The sequence below is a fragment of the Halichoeres trimaculatus genome, unplaced genomic scaffold (genome assembly GCF_033239565.1).
Source record: "Halichoeres trimaculatus isolate MK-OKI-2021-1 unplaced genomic scaffold, fHalTri1.1 fHalTri1_scaffold_1, whole genome shotgun sequence".
Taxonomy (NCBI): Eukaryota; Metazoa; Chordata; class Actinopteri; order Labriformes; family Labridae; genus Halichoeres; species Halichoeres trimaculatus.
The window spans coordinates 21,568,004-21,587,601 of NW_027437179.1; the positions used below are offsets into that span (position 1 = coordinate 21,568,004).

At 39.3% G+C, this 19,598-nt stretch overlaps 1 protein-coding gene across 2 annotated transcripts in view; it reads left to right on the forward strand.

Moving 5' to 3' along the window:
- cpne5b (copine Vb) overlaps positions 1-19,598 on the forward strand; it is a 148,932-nt gene that overhangs the window by 77,440 nt on the left and 51,894 nt on the right. For both annotated transcript variants that reach the window (XM_074670096.1, XM_074670105.1), the window contains one exon: positions 14,364-14,427. In XM_074670096.1, the coding sequence (XP_074526197.1) occupies positions 14,364-14,427 (64 nt within the window). The remainder of the gene's footprint in view (positions 1-14,363; positions 14,428-19,598) is intronic.

The following is a 19,598-nucleotide window of genomic DNA, read 5'->3' on the forward strand; positions in this document are numbered from 1 at the left end:
GGTAAGTCAATGCAGTGAAAAAAAAATCTGCGTTTACACGCAGAGGGACTGAAAACACTGTAGTAAGCATGACAGGCCTGTAGTAGGCGTTATAACTGTCTTGCCCAGAAGCCGCTTTTGGAGGTCTCCACTGAGGTAGAGTTGGGTTGATTATCTGGTGTTTTGGTGAATACTAAGTGCAAAAGTGGAGCAACAGATGCAGATTTTGTATAAAGACAGTCAGCAGATACAAGAGATTGAGCAGCATAAGCACAACACAGTAGCTAGAGACGATCGTAACAACAGTACTGTGGCCCTGTTGTATGCGCTTGCGCGAAGCGGAGTGTGACGTCACCGTTTCCACCAAAAACGCTGGCTTACTGTTTACACTGCAATAATGTTGGAAGTGTTTCAGAAAAATCCCACTCTGGAGGCCGTTTTCAAAAGTTTGCGTTTTATGTCGGCTGAAATCCCGTTTCCATGTAAATGTGAGGCTGAAACGGAACAAAACTTATGCGTTTCACCCTTAAACCGTTGTCGTGTAAATTGCCCCTGAGGGAGTTGGTCATAATCATTTGTGCGTATGTATGGTGGGGGGAGGCTAAAAATTTGTTTGCAATGTTAGAACAAATTCAAGTACGAAAAAACTGATAAATCACAGATTTGTAAATCAAATGTTCATACACACGATTTAAGATGCATATGCACTGTTTGCGAATGAGGCCTAATGTTTATTATAAACATGACTATATAAATTTCAGGCTGCAGGCCTCAAGAAGCTGGCTGCAAAGTTTGTTTCATTGGCTTTGACTTAATTAGTTTAATTTTTGTGTGTTACTCATTTCCGTGCTTCTCCATTACCGCTCAGGCAACTTCTTTTACTCATCAATTATCTGAGCATAACTTAGAAACTTCAAATCTGAAGAGAAATACATACCATGACACCATAAACACCAAACATATCTTAATGCATGTTCTTCATAAATTACTTTTAGACTGTGTGTAGCTTGGCCTCTGATGAGAAGTCTGAAGATATGTCCTCAATGTGTTCCTCCCTGTGAGCTCAGGCCCAGCTTTCAGTTTGCAGCTTGAAGATTGGCAAAAAGCCACCAGGAGACAAAATGCTTTCCCTCTCTTAATTCTTGATCACCATCTCAGACAAAAGCAGTGGGGTGGAATAAATTCAATAATCTGTGGGTGGGAACCTGGCAATGAAACAAACTCAGAAACTGGCGCAGCATGAGGGCAATTCACTGACCAAAACACAGCATCCTGACCTGACTGTGTGGGCTGGGAAACACAAGGGTTGTACTTCTTTTTATCCACAAACACAATACAGTTTGAGCACATTTTAATATTCAGGGCATATGACTGAGTTTGCCAAAACTTCATATGCAGATCAAGTCAAGGCACTTTTTCAGGATAAGTTAACTATCTGCTGTTTCTGGATGGTTCAGTTGGATTGGACAGTCTTAAAGATGGGGTAAAAATTTCAGGTCTCTCAGTTAAACTGTCCTGGTTTAGAAATCATGTTTTAAGACATGTATCTAATCAAGAAGCTTTTTTTGTGTTGTGTGAAAGATGGTTGCTCATTATGTTAAAGAATGCTGGCTGTCTTCAACACATCAAATTGATCCAACACGAGTTCTTACTGATGCTGAATGAAAGGGCTGTCAGTCAATTATGGCCCAAGGAGTGTGAACTAACCTTTATTTTACAGCACAATTCTGAGTACCTGGTTTTCAAATAGACTAACAGCTAGAATCGTATAACTTTCAGTCAAAAGTTCATCCTCATTACGCAGAGGTACTTCTAACTCTTTCCAAGGAGATCAGTGATAGTCGTCTTCAAGAATATAACAACATGGTTGATTGATCCTGCCTCTTTACACTTCCATTGTTCTCCAGGTGTTAATGAGCGCAAGCCTACTACTAGTCAAACACAGGCTGACTACTTCTATCTGAACGTGTCGAAGCACCTGATGTTGTCAGATGAGCTGCCTGCCTCCTGTGCATTCGACTCATCATTGTTGATAATGAGGTCCACGAGGGCAGTGTCATCTGCATTCAGATTGATTTAACTGATGGCTGGCAGGATGTTAATCATTTGGGTAGTCAGAGATGTGATGGGTAAACATGTTTTCTTGTGAGACATTATTGATGGAGAGGTATATGTCAGGTTCCAACTTCAGACATTGCTTTCAGTCTTTCAGAAAATGCCAGTGGATCGAAGAATGATGTGCCTTTCCACAGCACATCTCTAAAGAAGAGTAATTTTCCGAGTTGCACTGGAGATAGAGATCCTATCTAAGAGAATATATGATTGTACAACAGACTGATTTTCCTAGTTGACAAACTGCAGGCAGGACACAAGACAAGGGTTCATTTTGTCTAAACTGTGGTCAGTAGGCTGTGATGTGAAGTCAAAACAGTGGCAGGCAACCTTTATTCCCCTGTTAGAGCTGAAAGGAATAAAATTATATAAAAAAAAAAAAACAGTTTTGCGTTGTTTCCTTAAGGTTTATACCTTTGAGCAGGGGTGGCCAACCAGTCAGAGACCAAAATCTACATAAGTTACCGTGGTACTACAAAGAGCCACATCACACATGTGGTCTTACAAATGCACTTCCTCTCACACATATACGAAATGACATAAAATAAAAATCAATACATTTCCATCCATCTGGATAGCTATGAGCACATGAGAGACTGAGAGGAGCACATGCAGAGAAGAGAAACCGAAACTTAAGTATCAATCTTATCACCTAAGCATTGATCAATACTGATCCCAACGTTGGCATTGATATATCAATATTTTAGATTGATCAGCACACCATTACTCATATATATATATATATATATATATATATATATATATATATATATATATATATATATATAATTTTTTAATGAATGGATCAAAGAGCCGCACACCAAAAGGCAAAGAGCCACATGCGGCTCGTGGGCAGACTCAAAGTCATCTAATGTTACCTGTTCTCCTTAGTTATCATTAACATTTTTATAATGGGCTGATCATTTTCTCAGGCTGAGAACTGTTATTGTACTGAAGGACAGTGAATATTGTGTTGATTAACCCTTATCCTGCAGGATAAGGGGGTTAACTTGAAATGATGATAAACGACTGATTAAAACAGACTTTGCAGCTCAAGTCTGTTTTAGTCAGTCGTTTCTCATCATTTCTAGTATATGATCAAAAAGAAAGTGTCATTAAGTGGCGACTTAAGTCCTGATCACGGTTCCTGCCTGTACTGCTGAAACCGTGTGCGTTACTGTTGAAATTTGTGAGTTGAAGTGCATGCAGTTCTTAAATTATGAGTAAATGGGAGACAATGACAGTTTGCCTGATGGTAAATTAGTTTATTCATTTCCAGATAACACGATCATTTTGTAAAGGCTATGCCTTTCATACCATCCTAGTTTATAAATAAGATATCAATGTGGAGGGACTCCAAGCAAACTTAATTTAAGCTGATCTGATGGGAAAAACGAGTCAGAGATTTTCTGCCCAGTAATAATTCTGTTTACACAACTTTGAGCCATGGCCATCTGCACCATGACAACACACTCAAAAAACTCCAGTCTTGCTCAATGCCTGATGAGGAGAAAAGCACACTGAAAAATTGTGTCCCACACATAGTCTACACCTGTAATGACATACATAGCCACCCAAGTATACTAGATGTCGAACTGAAGCATCTTTACAATCAAATAAGATCCCCATCCAAAATAGATACTGAAAAAAACTACCCCAGATGCCTGTTAAGATATAATCCCTACACATAGATGAATACCGGATGAGTAACAGCACATACAGATATAGAAAAAGATAAGCCTGGCAGTGCCTGACTTCTTGAATTGCATTGAGTGACTAGTGATGCCTTACTTTAGATGTCTCTTATCCTGATGCTTTGAAACATCTCAAGTGTAGCTGTTGGTGTCATCAGACTTGTACTGATTGTTGGAGGCGCTACTATTAGCAACAATCCACAAACAAAACAGCTTCCCCTGCATTTGTTTGAAAACAGTCAAGGTGGAAACATTTAAGTTTGGGACCACTTAAAAAAAATTAAACTGATGACTTGAACCACCAAGACTGAGGAGACTGATGCTACAAAAGAACCACATAGTCTGAACGCAGCTCTATGGATTGTATCACAAAACTTTGTGGTGTAAACAAAAACAAAATTCAGACAGAAAACCTAACATAGGGAGATTTTGGTGAACAGGGAAATCTTACAAAGGAGCATCATTATCAAGAAACTTGTTGTAAAATTAAAAGCATGACCTAAAATGATAAGTGTTTTGTTTCTTTATCTGTGTGTATTGTGAGCTTATTGGTGTAAAGGCACCAGAACGTTCAAGCATTCAGCTTCATTAAATGGATGTTTTTGAAGCACCTTCTTTTGTAGTGCACACTCTTAAAGGCAAAAGCTGAAATATCTTTGTTTTTTTTTTCCTTTGGCTGAAAGACACTTAAAAATGAACAAAAGGAATAATCAACTCAAAGTAAAAAGCACTTCAGATCTCTTTTTCTTTCTTATCTTTGACTGATTTAGTTGTTTTGTTTTCCACAAAGATAACACTTACAAGTTGAAAAACTCAGCCCCTTCACAGATCGGTGGTGTTACTTTGTCCTTTAAAAAGTCAATCAACCTTTTTGACCTTTTCCCTCAGTAGAAACCTCTCATTTTTCTGTGTTTATCACTGGTGGATTTTTCCAGGCTCTCAGTCGAGCTGTTGTGCAGAATGAATCAATGAGTGGCTATTCTTTACTATAGATCCCTTTACTAGAGTGCTCTTCTGGAAAGCCTCCAGCACAATGTCACTGTCAAGAAGTCTAATTATGTACAATCCCCCATCCCAGGACACAACTGAGGAGTTTGTCTCAAGTCACTTGAGTACTTTTCTGCCTTTTATGCTAAAATCAGATACAGGTGTGGTCGTTCATTTATCAGTATGAAATATGACTGTACCTTCAATCCTTTCTGAAATATAAATGTTATAGACTCTGTAAAAATATCTGTTGTCAGATTTCAATGTTAATATTACATTATTTAACATACAACATATATTCAACCTAATATGAACATTGAAGCACCAAAATGTCAAATGTTTATGCATTTATGTAGCAGTATTAAAACCAACAGAAGGGTTTTTAACAGTATAAACATGAACACACAGAGAGCCGGAAAGAGCCAGGAGGTAGCCATCAAATTACTTTTCAGTCATCTTTTTTCCCCTTTATCTTATCGTCTTTTTTATTTGTACCTGGCATAACTCTGTCAGTTTACCACATGTGCTCTTCGACTTTCATTGAAAAATATCAGCACTTAAGAAAATCGTGTTTATTTTGTGACAGTGTTAATTTTCTGTTTCTGATTAGTCAAAACTCTATGACAATGATGACTAAAGCCGTACTTCCACTGAGCAGACTGGTTCAGTTTGTCTCGGCACGGCGCACATTTTGTGGCGTTTCCACTGACTTATCCCAGAATGGATCATCATATAGGCAAGACGAGCCATCCCACTTTTTGGGACCCTTTCCTATGGGTGCCAGACTGAACCGATCCGCTCTTGAAAGGTGGAGCTACAACATTGCAGACCGTTGACTGGTTGAAAGAATCATCACAGGGTTAAGGCTTAACTGTAACAAACTGTGCCATCCGTACTGAACCGAACTGGACTGCTTGGTGGAAACGTACCTTGATTCTTGACAGCAACAGTGAGGCCAGGAGAAGCGACTTGTTCCTAACTCTCTTTGAAAGGGAAAAAGTAAGAGGGTTTGGGGTGAGATGCAAAAGTAAATGGCGTTGCATTTACACGGAAACTGTGTTTCAGCCAATCTAAAACGCAAACTTTTCAAAATGGCCTCTGGAGTGGAAGTTTTCTGAAATGCTGTAGACACCGTTGCCATGTAAACAGTATGCCAGGGTTTTCAGTGGAAATGCTGACGTCACACTCTGCTTTGCACGATCGCATACAACAGTACAACAGTAACATTGTTACGATCCTTGTGGACTACCATGTTGTGCTTGTGCTGCGCAATCTGCTGAAGCTGCTGACTGTCTTTCAACAAAATGTGCACCTGTTGCTCTACTTCTGCTCTTAGTATTTACCAAAACACCTGATGATCAGCTCAACTCTACTTCAGTGGAGATCTACCAAAAGCAGCTTCTGGACAAGGCATTTATAGCCCCATCTACAGGCCTGGCATGCTTACTACAGTGTTTTCACTCCCTCTGCCTTTCCGTGTAAACCCTGATTTTTTTCACTTCGTTTTAGCGTTTTCAGATGAAACGTTGAAATGTAAACAGGGCCTGAAACAACATACTGTCCTGCAATCAAGGCAACAGCAGGTGGGCTAGGGATTCATCAGCCAGGTGTTGATTGCTTTAAAGTCACTTAAGCGATCTGTGGTTGTGAAAAAAGTAGCAATTTTGAAAGCTTTGACATTTGCTTTATGTATGTTAAAAGGTCCAAGCAGAAAGGGAGATGAATGGAGACACAAATGCCAATATCAATACTTCTGAGAAGGCCCTTTACTCCTTGTCTACCTCCAGTGAAAATCCTCAGTTCACTTATGTCCTCCTGATTTCTAACATTCAATTTAGTGTAATTTGTCATGCATGGAGGCTGATAAGAGCACAGTGTCAGGGAGGTGTTAACGAAATTGGAGTTGGAGGAACTGTTCTACGTAAATAAGTCTCATCTTAAATCAATGAAATTATTTATAGGATGATATTTTTGGTCACTTTTTAGTGAGTATAAAAGCAGGATCTCAGAGACGTGTGTGACAAAAAAGGTTTTCCAGATTTATGTCAGGCTTTCTCACACTGTCACAAACAGTTTTCCAAACACTTGTATTAGTGTGTTTAGGGTATGGTTTATGCTCTCTTACATGATGTTATGTCCAATGACACTATTCTGCCTCTCTGCCTTAATGTGTGTTTGCTCTTTCTCAGTAAAGGAGCCCCCATGTAAATATTGGTGGTTCAAAAGAGCTCCTGTGTGTACCCTGTGGCTCTTTGAAGCATTGTGTTAAGGGAGAGGTTATATTATGCATGCACAAATCCTTTGATATTTCTGAGTCAAAAAGAAAGAAACAATTCCTTTTTCACATCCACCTCAAGTTATTGCAGGAAGAGAATTCTAATTTGCCCAGGTGCAGTTCAAAGAATACAACTTACACCAGCCTGACACATTTATAAGATTACTGTTTCAGCTTTTCAGTAAAATAAGGAGGACTGTGTACTGGGCACCCTCGGGAGGTTTATATTCAGTAACAAAGACAAATTCTAATCAAGTCTAGCTCTTTTCTGCTGCTGCAAATCAATATCAAGGTGCAAATTGGATCTTATTAGGTTTGTTTTCATTCCCTTATACCAATGTTTGCTGAAGCAGAAGGATGTGCTGAGTTTCTTTGGCATGCCTGGGCCTGTTAGATTGGTCAAATCCAACAGGAGACAGATTGTAGTTTGTTAAAATCTGGGTGGATTATTAGCTTCAAGTCATTCAGAGGCAAAATTATGAACATGAAAAAAATTTTGTAGTTTAAAAACCTGAATACAGAGAGAAAACTTCCCTAGGATTGTTCCAAATTGATTTTAAAAAATTTCTGTCCTTCAAAAGATGCAGGCTCTGACATGAGGAAGTGCTTCAGATCAAATGTTTCTATTTTCTGATAATGTTCAGGTGTGTCTTTAACAACTGGGTTGAAATTATGGACAGGTGTGACAGCCCACTTCCTGTTTTAAGAGCAGCAGTTACATCCACAAAGTTCAACGTCCTGTTTGTCCGTTGAGCTTTTTTTTTTTTTCTTCTTTTTTTTCATTTTTTTCCCTTTTTTTTTTACGATTTCTCATAAATTTCTTTTAACGAGATTGTTTCTTGTCACGTTCTGTATTTAAAAACAAAATATGCACTAAAGATGTACACGCTGCATTTTATTCCTTGGTGCTGGAAAACTCTGCCTAAATAAAGGGGTAAAGCAGCACCCAAATTATAATATTATATATTACTTTATTGGCCCAACGTAGATTTTAGTCTTTTAGTTTTTTTGTCTTGTTTTTTTTTTTTTTTTTTTTTTTTTTTGTTTTTGCTTTTGTAACATTGGGTAGTTGTTGGGGGCAAGATTAAAAAATGTCAGAAAAAGCATTGTGTAATAAAAACGCACAACATCATATCATTTTTTAAAATGTAGTCACTGGATGTAAAACCATCCGTATTAAACAATAAAACACATCACTCAGTGATATTCTGTATGGCCACTGACAGCTGGAAAACAACACAACATTTTCATGTTCATGTACAAGATAGATAGACAAAGATGAAACTTAAAGACACTTTCTCAATAATTTTAGTCTATTTTAGTCATCAGGTTTAGTAAAGCTTCTTTTTTTCATTTCAGTTATCAAAACTGTTTATTGTCAGATGTTTATTATCAGACTTGGTAACAACTTACTTGGCATATAAATGTATACAGTATCACAGTTTTACTGGAAAATGCAGGTTTGTGGTTGCAAGCTTGTTGACTGTAGCTGTAGCCTCTTTTCACTGGAGCTGTTTTTTTTCACCACAGCTTGTCAGAACAGCATGAATTCACTTCTCTAACCCCTTCTCCCCTTAGACTCTTTATTTTTCACTTTTCTTTAGCCTTAAGATTACAGGCTTTAACGCAGGAGACCCATGAGGCAATCGATCGGGTCACTGGAAGTACAGGAGGAAATGAGGGAAGAATGTAGACATGAAGTCATATGTCTTTTGAAAGCGGTATTTTGAGCCAGTGGCTGATGGGGTGCCAAATGTCTGCAAGTGTGTCAGGCTTTATGATGAAAACACCCTCTCAGTTTCTTGCATCACTATAACCCATGTGAACAGGATGGTTTCCTCTGTGGGAGCCTATTGCTGAGTGGATCAAAGGTCTCTGACTACCTCCTCAGACATACACCTCTGCACAAAGAAAAGGAAGCACTTATAAGCACAGCTAGAGAGCACTTTATCCACTCTTTTGAACTCGGCACTTTTTGTGCAAAACAGGAGTCCTTCAGGTCAGGTGTGTCAAACTGTCAGTAGAAACAGGAATTTAACTTAAAGAAAAAACAACCATTGCTTATGAACACGTTTTGCATAAAAGAAACAACTATATAACTAAAACTACTATATAACTGCTATCAAATGCTACAAGTGCTTTGTTATAAAGTACAAAAACAAACCGGATCCAGCATCAAGTCCCACCATTTCTATATATCTATTTTTAATGGCTACACCTGCTAGCGTGGGGTGGGTGTCATATGAAGTAATTAACAGCACACTGCAGAAATAGCTTTAAATAGATATTTCCTAGGGCAAAGATTGCTAATGAGTGCAATGTTTGAATCTTAAAACTAAAGCAGAATGAGATTTTTTTTTATACTGTGAGAAAGACTGCCTTCATATGTTCAGATCAAAAGCTATCTGCTTTGTCCACAGACGGGGGGATGAGATTCTGAAATAAAAGGGAGCTGCATGATAATTCGTTCAGTTCTGAGCCTGATACCCCTTCATAATGAAGGACAGCGAAGTCCTGATTTCTAAATAGATTTACAGATAATTTTGCCAAAGTTTCCTGTGATGTGAATTATGTTAAAATTGATTTTACTGCGCCATTTAAATGTTCAAACTTTCTGTATGGTCAGAGTCCCCAAGGACGTGAAACAAAAATCTAGCCAACCTGGGCTTTGAGTATTGACCTGCATGCCCTTCTTTGGGATACGATTGGTAATGTTTTGAGTTAAAGATAAAAAAAGGAATACATATAAAATTACTGAAGTTGATATTTATCATACTATAATTGTTCAAATGTTTATCAGCAGTTTGGTTAAAAAATGCTGAAGAACTTACAGAAAAGACTATTCAATTGCAAAATTTTAAATCTTGGTGACTAAATCATAGTTAAGCCTTAGGGCTCTAATTTCGTAGACCAGGCACAAGCGCAGGCGCAGGCGCAGGCGCAGGCGCCTGTCGGCCCTCACCGCGCGGACAGGGCGTGACCAGCGCACTTTGCAAGTTTCCTGCAGTGCCAAGAAAGGCGCAGGGATGTGCTTCCACGCCTCCCTTCGCGCAAATGGCAGAGAGGGAAGAGAAAAGATGTGAGTGGGTTTAACACACCCCAGCGCTGTCTTCACCAATCAAATGAGCGCCTCTCCTCGCCTTTAGATGCCCTGCAGCTGAGGTGCAGTGTCTGATTGGTCTGACTGATCCACAGCACCGCAGGAACAGTGCTGGAAAGACCCGGCAGCGGAGACGGTCAGAGCCGCTGTCCCTGCAGCTAGAGACTGGACAGCGAGGCGCATTGGAGGACACGAAGCGCGTCACTGTGTGGGCCAGCTCCTGGGACAGATGTAATCTATTCCTTTGTCATTAATAGGAGTACAAAATTAAGAGACAGTTACACAGCTGGCTTATCCATTCAGAATACTCTTGATCCACCTGCACTCCTGGTTTGTCATCGCCAAATAGCAGAACCTTTGGTGATACACTGTATACTCTCCCGGTGTCTCCACCTCATCCTCCTTACAACAATGTACTCTGTCTTTATAGATCAAGTTAAAAATAAAGACTAAAACAGAGAAATATGGGAAATCACGGGTAAATCCTGAGTGACATACATTTATTTTCTCTCTTTTTTTCTTCGTCTTTTCTCTCCCTCTTTTCTTTGAATTAAATGAAATGAGAGAAGCCAGATATATACTCAGTATCCGATGTTAAGGCTGTTAATTGTTGTTGTCTAACTGTAAGATGCGTATCAAATTTCCAGCTGCCGTCAGGTTAACTTTCCATTATGACAAACAGCTTTAATCTGACATCAGATGTGATGGGAAAATTAATATAGATATAAATGTATATGCTGGTTCAGACAGTTACATTTAATAGTGATTACTGTGATTGTTTATTGCATTAAAATGTGCCTGACACTCTGGAAACCTGCCTCTGAGGCTTTGTTGACATGTGCGCACATGTGCGCCTGTCACCAAATCACAGCTGCGGAGGGTGCGCTCTGCTTTGCGCCGAGAATAGACCAGGTTGGAGCTGGCGAGCTTTCAGCCCACTTTCTGCACTGGTTTTGGCACGAAATTGTCACTGTGCCAACATGAATCTGCCGATACCTCCCCCTGGCGTGCCGCCACACCCATCTCTGTGCAGACAGTCTACCAAATTGTCAAATTGGCAGCGCACGGTGGTGCACCGCACGAAATTAACACTGGCAGGGTGCGCCAGGCTTGTGCCCCCTGTGCCGCGCCACAAAATTAGAGCCCTTAGTGTCAAGTTTGGCCTGATCCTTCTCCACTCATACCGGATCCAGCTTTGAGGGGCTGGATCAGGCTGATAACCAATACCAGGATTGGATTGTTGGATCCCTAGAAAGCAGACCAGACAAGACAACATATCACATACAGCCATGGCAGCAATAGTGAATGTTCAGCATAGAGTAGGACCTACTTGTTTGTTAGTGGAAGCAGGATGTGCATTTACACATTACGTACCATAGAAAATATACCACAACCCAAAACTCAAAGGACGGGCCTTAACATAAACTGGCACTGCAACAGATGTAGCTACTGGCATTGACTGGCATTTAAAGACACCAACCCATCCACTGACATAATTGTTTGCTTTTAAGTCAGGAGTTTGGATGTTGGTTAATGGAGTGTGGGAGTCTGTTGGGTATTAAGTTGGGACAGTTATTGCATTAAACAGAATATAAAAACAAAGCTGTGAATTATTTATTTATTTATTTATGTATTTATTTATTTATTTATTTATTTATCTATTTTCAAATCAAGATGTGTGTGCTCTTCTATTTCCAACATCTGTTAGGGTATTAACAATCTTTAGAGTTGGCCAGCCTTTAGTAGATTTTTTTTTTTCAAATCAATATGCATGGCTTTTGGTCTCAAAGAAAACTGCCTCAGACTTTTGACTCCTGGTTCATAAATTGTTGGCCACAGACAACCACAGTGCCACCTTACATCAAATACTTCAAAGAAATAAGGGACATTCCTCTGACTGTGACACACAGGAGATGGATGAGGTTATTAACGCTCTTGCAGATTGACCACAATAAACCTCCCCAGTCCCCTGGTGGGGCAGTAAAAAGCCTGTGAGACTTGTTGAAATTACACAGGGGGATGAATAAAAGGGGTTACATTTTCAGGCGGGAACATGGAGAATGTTTTTGTAATATGCCTCTGAGTTAAATGGGCTTGTTCTGCACAGAGGTCTTATCTGAAGCACAAAGCGAGTGGTTATTTTGGGTATGATGCAAATCTTGGCCTAGGCAATTCAAACAACAGAAATTAAATTAGGGAGGGCATAGAGCAAAAACAACATAAAATATATGAGTATTACACTATAATCAAACAAACAAACAAACAAACATAAAGTCATTAAATAAAACCAGGCCAGGTTAAGTTTCTTGAGAAAAAACCTGCATGCAGAAACACAATATCTCGACATGGGCAAAGAAATGTGGTCATTGAAATGTACAAAAAACAGAGTTTTAAAGTGAAGTGCACCATACTCGGGTCGGTACACTTAGTTGCACTCAGCCTTGGTACACTTCATGTACGAGCACAAGTACACATAGGTGAGAACATGACACTAAATTCATGATGTATTATCCTTGCATCCACTCCCCTTGACAATAATTTTAAACAATGGCGGGGTGTTAGAGGGTTGTGTCAGACAGAACCGACTTAACATAAGCCAAAAAGTCACTAAAGTTGTAGCAATGTTCTCCGTGTTCTCTATTGTGCTTGCTCTGGTGAGACCGAGCTTCTTGTAAACAGATGCTTCATATTGACATAGATGGGCCATGCATGTGTCGGCAATTGTGCCTAAGTCTGTTTTGTATTGCAGTAGTGCGACCGGGGGCCGTACTGGCCATTGGGTCTTTTGTATTCACGAATAACAAAGCTTGAGCCTGCAAGCTTTACAATGTACAGTTAGCTGTTCTGAGATCTGTAAGTACACTACATGATTTTAGATTTAGAAGTGATTTAGTTTCCATTTGTTGTATTAGAAGTGCCTGCAGAAAAAGCAGAACCACATCTCTTGTAAAGCAAAGAAGGTATCAGCAGACATTAGCGATTAGCTTTATGTCTAAACAATGGCACACATGGGAAGAAAGTCGTTAATTGTTGACCACAGGGTACACAAAGCATTAAGAGCAGTTGACCATCATTCCCAGGGGTATGTTGCACTGGCAGAAGATAGCCAGTGTCTTGCAACATGAATAATTGAGTAAGCTATACATGCTGCTGAATATTTAGAGAAATGTACCACCGCAGAGGAAATGCAGAGAAGGTAGTAAGGCTGGATTACATATTCCTGATGAGCTAAGTTTAGTTTAGTTTGTTGTCTTGAAGGTTTATGGTATTTGGTTGTCAGCAATACAACAAAAAATAATAATTTGATTCTGTCCGTGTACAGGTAGTGCTATCTATGAACTGTGTCACTGCTTATGTATCAATTCATTTCAAAGAGCATTATCTTTCAGGTCTATATAAGAATAACAGCAGGCTTAAGTTTGGATTAAATGGATCTCATTGGACAGGCTCCCAGTTGTTCTTTGTAGATAATTAGTTCTCATTTAATCAAGTACAAAATAATGTGAGAAAATCTGGGTACCTTGAAGAAATGTTCCTTACCACTGCATGTATTAGATGGGTGTGAATAAGCAAAATACTTTAATCTGTGTTGAATGTTGAATCTGAGTGGAAGGTTAAAAAAGGCTCAAAAACAGACAAGAAGCTCATGAAGAAATGAGGCTTTGACATTATTATCTTTCAGATGAGGTTAAATATTTTGTCTTCTGTGTCGAGGACAAGTCAAAGGATTAAAGGTCAGAGGGCAAGCTCTTATGTAATGAGGGAGTAAATGGCTTTGCTCAACTGTGACTTCAATAAGCTGCAAACAATGTGTGTTGCTTTCTCATTTTCATTACACCATTATATGATACTCTTGCTATCTGTTTATCAATAATTGCATAAATGAAGGGAAATCAACAACAATTACCTTTATAGAAGCAAGAGAAAAACAAAAGTTAAAAGTAAGACAAAAAAGCCCTGTGAGGTATGTTTGAATTTATAATTGTTTTGGGTAACTAATTAGTTTAACAATTTCTAAATAAATATATGCTTTAGTTGAGCTATTATGACAACATAACTCATTGCAAAAACAGCCATGAAATCCACTTCAGCTTGGCTTGTTGAGTTATTCCAAGCTCTTTATTGATCACCAAAGATTCAAGAGTGGACAGACAGGAGATTTGTTTCCTTTAATCTCTGCAGAGCTCTCATTGTTTGCTCTCTCTCTGCTCCACAGAGGGATCCCAGGAAAGAAGTGTGGCACCGTCATCCTGTCTGCTGAGGAGCTGAGCAATTGTCGAGTGAGTAAGCCGTAATAATCTCCACTGACAAACACTCGTTAATGGGCAAACATCTGTCAGCGAAGCCTGGTTAAACAGACTTTGTACACAAAGTGGATTGAGCTGTATGGAGATGAAGAGGAAAGAGTGAAGTGTGGGCGCACAGCAGCAGACAACGGAAACTTCTGAGTTTGTTTTGTCTGCCTGGGGGAAGAATTGGATACTGGTCACGTAAAGTTAAAAAATATGTCTTCAGTCTCTCAATTTTAAATAACTGAGTCTGGCACTTTACTGAACTTCAACACTGAAATCTCGCTTTAGTCTTAAATACTGCCATTGGTGATTTTTTTTTTATATTCTTCATCTTTTTTACTTTGGAACATTTTGATTTTTTGGCAGTTGTTGTCAAAATAAGTCAGACTCTGAAGAGTAGTGTTTTTTTGTTTTTTTTTTGCTGGTTTTTTTGGGGGGGATAATTGCCCTCGCACCAGGCCCCTGTGACTCAGTGGAGTTGGTCTGAGAATAGAATAGAGTAGAATAGCATAGAATAGAATAGAATAGAATAGAATGGAATAGAATGGAATAGAATAGAATGTACTTTTTTTAATCCCTGGAGGAAAATTCAGGTCTTCTCTTGGTCAAAGGTCAGGCGTTCAATTCCATGTTCATTTCCTGCTGCCCACATGCTGACATGTCCTGAAGTTAAACATGTCATTCCAAACTGCCCTCAGAGGCTGTGTCAGCAGTTTGTGAATGGGTTTACTAAATAACAATGTTCTCCTACGTTTGACATGTACTGTAAAAGGGTCAGAAGACAAGAGATAGCTCCATATTAACATAGTTAAATAAAGACAAAACTGCATTTTTCACCATTTTTCAGTGATATATTTCCTGCTTTTTAAAAAAAATCAGATTTAATAAATAGATAAATAAATGTTAAAGCACTGTTGCTCAGCATTTTAACATAAAAAAACAATAATCAAATAAAGTGACCAAACAGCGGTACACCAAGCTGTATACAAGACACTAATGTTGGGCCTTGAGCATGTTTTCTTCTCCACAACTCGAACTCGAGGAGGGCTATAGGACAACCCATGCTACAATCCTGTATGAATGAATGAGGACAAGGGCATATTGCACTGTTCAGGAAAGTGTGGTTTAACAACAGGGAGTAAAGTTAATGATTGCAAGAGATCTGCAGTCTGTTCTGGGCACTGACACCAGGGATAGAGAATCACTGTGGAGATTAGAAGGAAGAGGGATGTCAGGCACAATTACCTCCCCATCTCTTGAGCTCTGAGTGGGGGTTTTCCTGGAAGCAGCCCTCGAGTCTTGGAGCCAGATTGGTAAGAATTCTGCAACACTGCTGAGTGCAGCTTCCTAAGGACTCCAATGAGCAGTGCAGCCAGTGATGCAATACACGGACCCTCCAGTGCCCAGCTCTGAGAACATGTACATGTTGGCAACAAAGCCCCTGGGGCTTGGCTGTAAGTGACAGCCCAAGAAAACCTGCTGCAGCCTAACTGGCTCCACGCTCAGGTCTCCTGACTATGGATGCAAATATCCAGTTTTTCTGGTTCTTCGATACCTGGGCTTTGGGTATCAACTGAAATCGATATTGATCCGATACCAGTGTTAAGTAATAACCTACGTGCCTTACTGTGGGATAAGACTGGTAAAGTTTTGGGTATAAGGCAAAAAATAGTATATGGAGGAATTGAAGTTAATAGTCATTTAAACTATACAATTTAAAGTATTCAATTTCTAGAATGTACATTAATTCAATTCAGCCGTAAACGTTTGATCCCTGTAGACTGGCAATGCAGCAAAAAACAAAGAAAGTGCATCAGAGGTAACTTTCAAAGTTAACTAGCCAAGAGTGCCTAAAAAAAAAAAAAGCCACAGAGCTGGATCAGCACCATGGATCGGCCCCTTACCACCAATACCGATCCAGCTTTGAGGGGCACAGATACCAGGATTGGCATCAGTGCATCCTTACTCCACACACACCTTGAGACCCTCCCCCTCACTTTCTTCTTGTCATTTTTTAGTGGATTTCTGCATCTGGGTTGGTTTCTGTCTTTTGAATTTTCATCATTTAAACATTTGCTGCACGTTTCTCCTTATGAAGACACTTTGGGCTGCTGAAGACTTTCTACCATTTTTTTTACTGCTGTATGTGAAGGTTGCAAATGGAAAAACAATTTTAAGTGAGATGAAATAAGTGATAAAGTGAGTATTCTGTCATCACCTGAGTTGAAGAGGTTAAAGACAGCAAGCAAAGATCTTTTTTTGGGCAAATTTGTCTAATGATCTTTTTACCATCCCTTGAAATAAAATAAAATAATAAAAAAACACATTTCCTTACATGAAAAACCACTTCTCAGAAAAGTAAGTGCCTCCTTCGCAGGGCGTCCCCCTGTCTAATGAAATACCTCAGGAACATGATGGGGTGAGTGCAGACCATCCTTTCAGCTGCCGCTGTGGTGAAAAGCTTTGAATGCTTTGGTGATCTCGCAGCATGCAGATCAGAGGAAGATACTGAAAGCATGAGAGGGCAACAGAGCAAAAATCGCAGAGAGAGACAGAAAGACTGGGAGGAGGGGGAAGAAAGAAATACGGCACAATGAAAATGAAAAAGCAAATGAGCAGCGACAAGATGGAGTCAAACGTTGATGTGAATCCCTGTGTTTGTGTGTGTGTGTGTGTGTGTGTGTGTGCGTGTGTGTAATAGCAAGAGCATGTATTAGCAGAATAGGAACAGATACAAAAACTGTGAAGTAAATCAATAGAGGATAATTTCACGCCCTGTGTGAAGCAGCTCTCAAGAACAGCTCGTCTGATGATAGGGTGAGACCAAGCGTTGGTTAATTAAAACGCAGCCCTGCCTGACCTTGATGTCCCATGTGGCCTGTGGGAGACACACATTTACACATTCACACACACCAAGCATACTAAAATGTTCTCACAAACTTGTACATTTTCTTGTTAACTACCTGTCTTGGTTTAAAATTAAGCACAGCCCAATTAATATGGAAGTCCAGTTGAAGCTGAGAAATAATTTATAATGTTGGTTTCCACCTGCACTGCTCTGATTGCTTCACAAGAGCAAGCAGGTACTGAGACACAGCCTTGTGCTGTTGGCTGCAGTTTCAGTCAGATTTGGAAAACTTTAAGCCCTCCCTCATCTTGGCATGATTCACTTTTTGTTGACTATTTTCAGTGTAATTAACCCCCATGAAATGCAGCTGTTTGCAGTAAGACAGACCTAATGCTGCTACCTGCCAAACATCAAATGACCAAACCCTAAGGTAAGCCACTTGCCAGGCAACATACCAGAACCTATTTTCTCTTAGAGGAAGGTGGAGGTCAAAAGAAAGATGGAGCATAATGAACTCTACTGTTGGAAAAAAATAAAACATCTAAATCAATGCTAATGTGTTCAAGGTCCCAGGAATTACTTTCCAACAAATGTGAACATGGTTTCCTCAAGAGTAATGCTGTCAGTATTAAAAACCATATGCAAGTTAAGTCAACTACACAGTTAAATGTCATCTCTGTTGTTTGTTGACACTACAATAAACACTCTGCAAAAATAGATAAGTTATGCGTTTATCATCCTACACTTGTCGCGCAGGTCATTTGTTGTGCTTGAACTGTAGCGCAGTGAACCTCCGCTAGATGCAGCAGCAGCAGCTTTGGTTGATGACAACTACTGTCTTTTTGTAACCAGGTACAGATGATAGATGGCATCTTTTCGTGTGATGTGGTTTGGCAGTATTTTGATTTAGAAAATGTAGATAGTAGTTGTGTGTGCGCAGTGTTGGGTTAACTTGCAATGCAACAAGGAGGGCCAAAGGCTGGTCTAACTTTTCGATGAGTCGGTTTGAAATTTTCATCTAAACAATGTGCAAATTGGTTGCTTTGAAACATCTAAAGTGGATATTGCTCGGCACAACTACCCCAGAGCATCTAAAATTTAGTAACTCTTTCAGACAACATCAAAATATTGAGACTTTCCTGAACTCAGATGACTGGACTGCGTGCCTCTGTGTATGAGACAGCAAAAATGCTACATGCTACTTATTTTACCCACAGTGTTTAACATAAATAGACTTAAACATGGACTGGTGTTCATAGATTAAAATTAATTGAGTAAATTAACTGAGGCTAAAGTATATCTAGTGTTATGTTTTTGAGCTTTGATGTTATCGTTCCCACACCAAATCATCTTGACCTCTTATACGTAAGATACTCCCCTGTAATGACAATGGGTTGATTGCTGTTTACTTATAGCATTGTTTGCACATTTAATCTCCCTGTTAATGGGAAAAAGCAAAACCTAAATTTTTTTGCAATTTTATCTAACCCACAAAGAGACAGACCTGAGTACAACAGTGTAAGTGGCGTCAAATGAGAAGCCCTGTGTGCTTGGAAAGAAACTAATAAGAACTTTGCATACAACACTTAAATACAATGAAAATAAAGTAGGGTCTATATTGTCAGTCTGTCCATCTGCTGGTTATACACTTGAGGAAACATTAAGACCTGTATTACTTTTACAGGGAAAAGTATAATTCCAAGCCAGTTTTTTGGATCTAATAGCTGCAGATATGCTACATGCCAGCTTGATTGATTTAGCTTGTTTGCTTTGCCATTACAATTTGGGTACTTCCTCTTTTCAGCAGTCTTGATACTGGGTTTGAACTATACCCACTACATGGTACTGCCATTGCTGAAAGGGTGTTAAACTAATCTGAAGGGGAGTTGATTTCATAATAGTCCATAAGGTGGTTTTGAAACTGTCATGAATATATTACAAACTGTTATTCAGAAGTTTTTATAAGATTACAAAAAAGCTTACAGTTTCTTACCTCATTTTTTCAAAAGTCTCCAGACAACTAACGTTAAGAATTGAATAATGAGGATGTCAACAGAGTTATCTATAGTGTCAGCGTCTCTGTGGCTCATATCCTGTAATGACTTTATTTTTGGCAGACAGGCTTAAAAACTTAAAGAAGTTACTTCTGTTGTTTACATACCTTTTTCAAAGTTTGTCTCAGCTGAAGAGTTGAGCATCATTACGGTAACGATCAAAGGAAGCACAGCGGGAGTTCATAAACTGAGGCGATACCTAAAAGTTGGATACCATGAAAATAATAAGCGTTGGCAGCCAAGATCACCTTTAATGA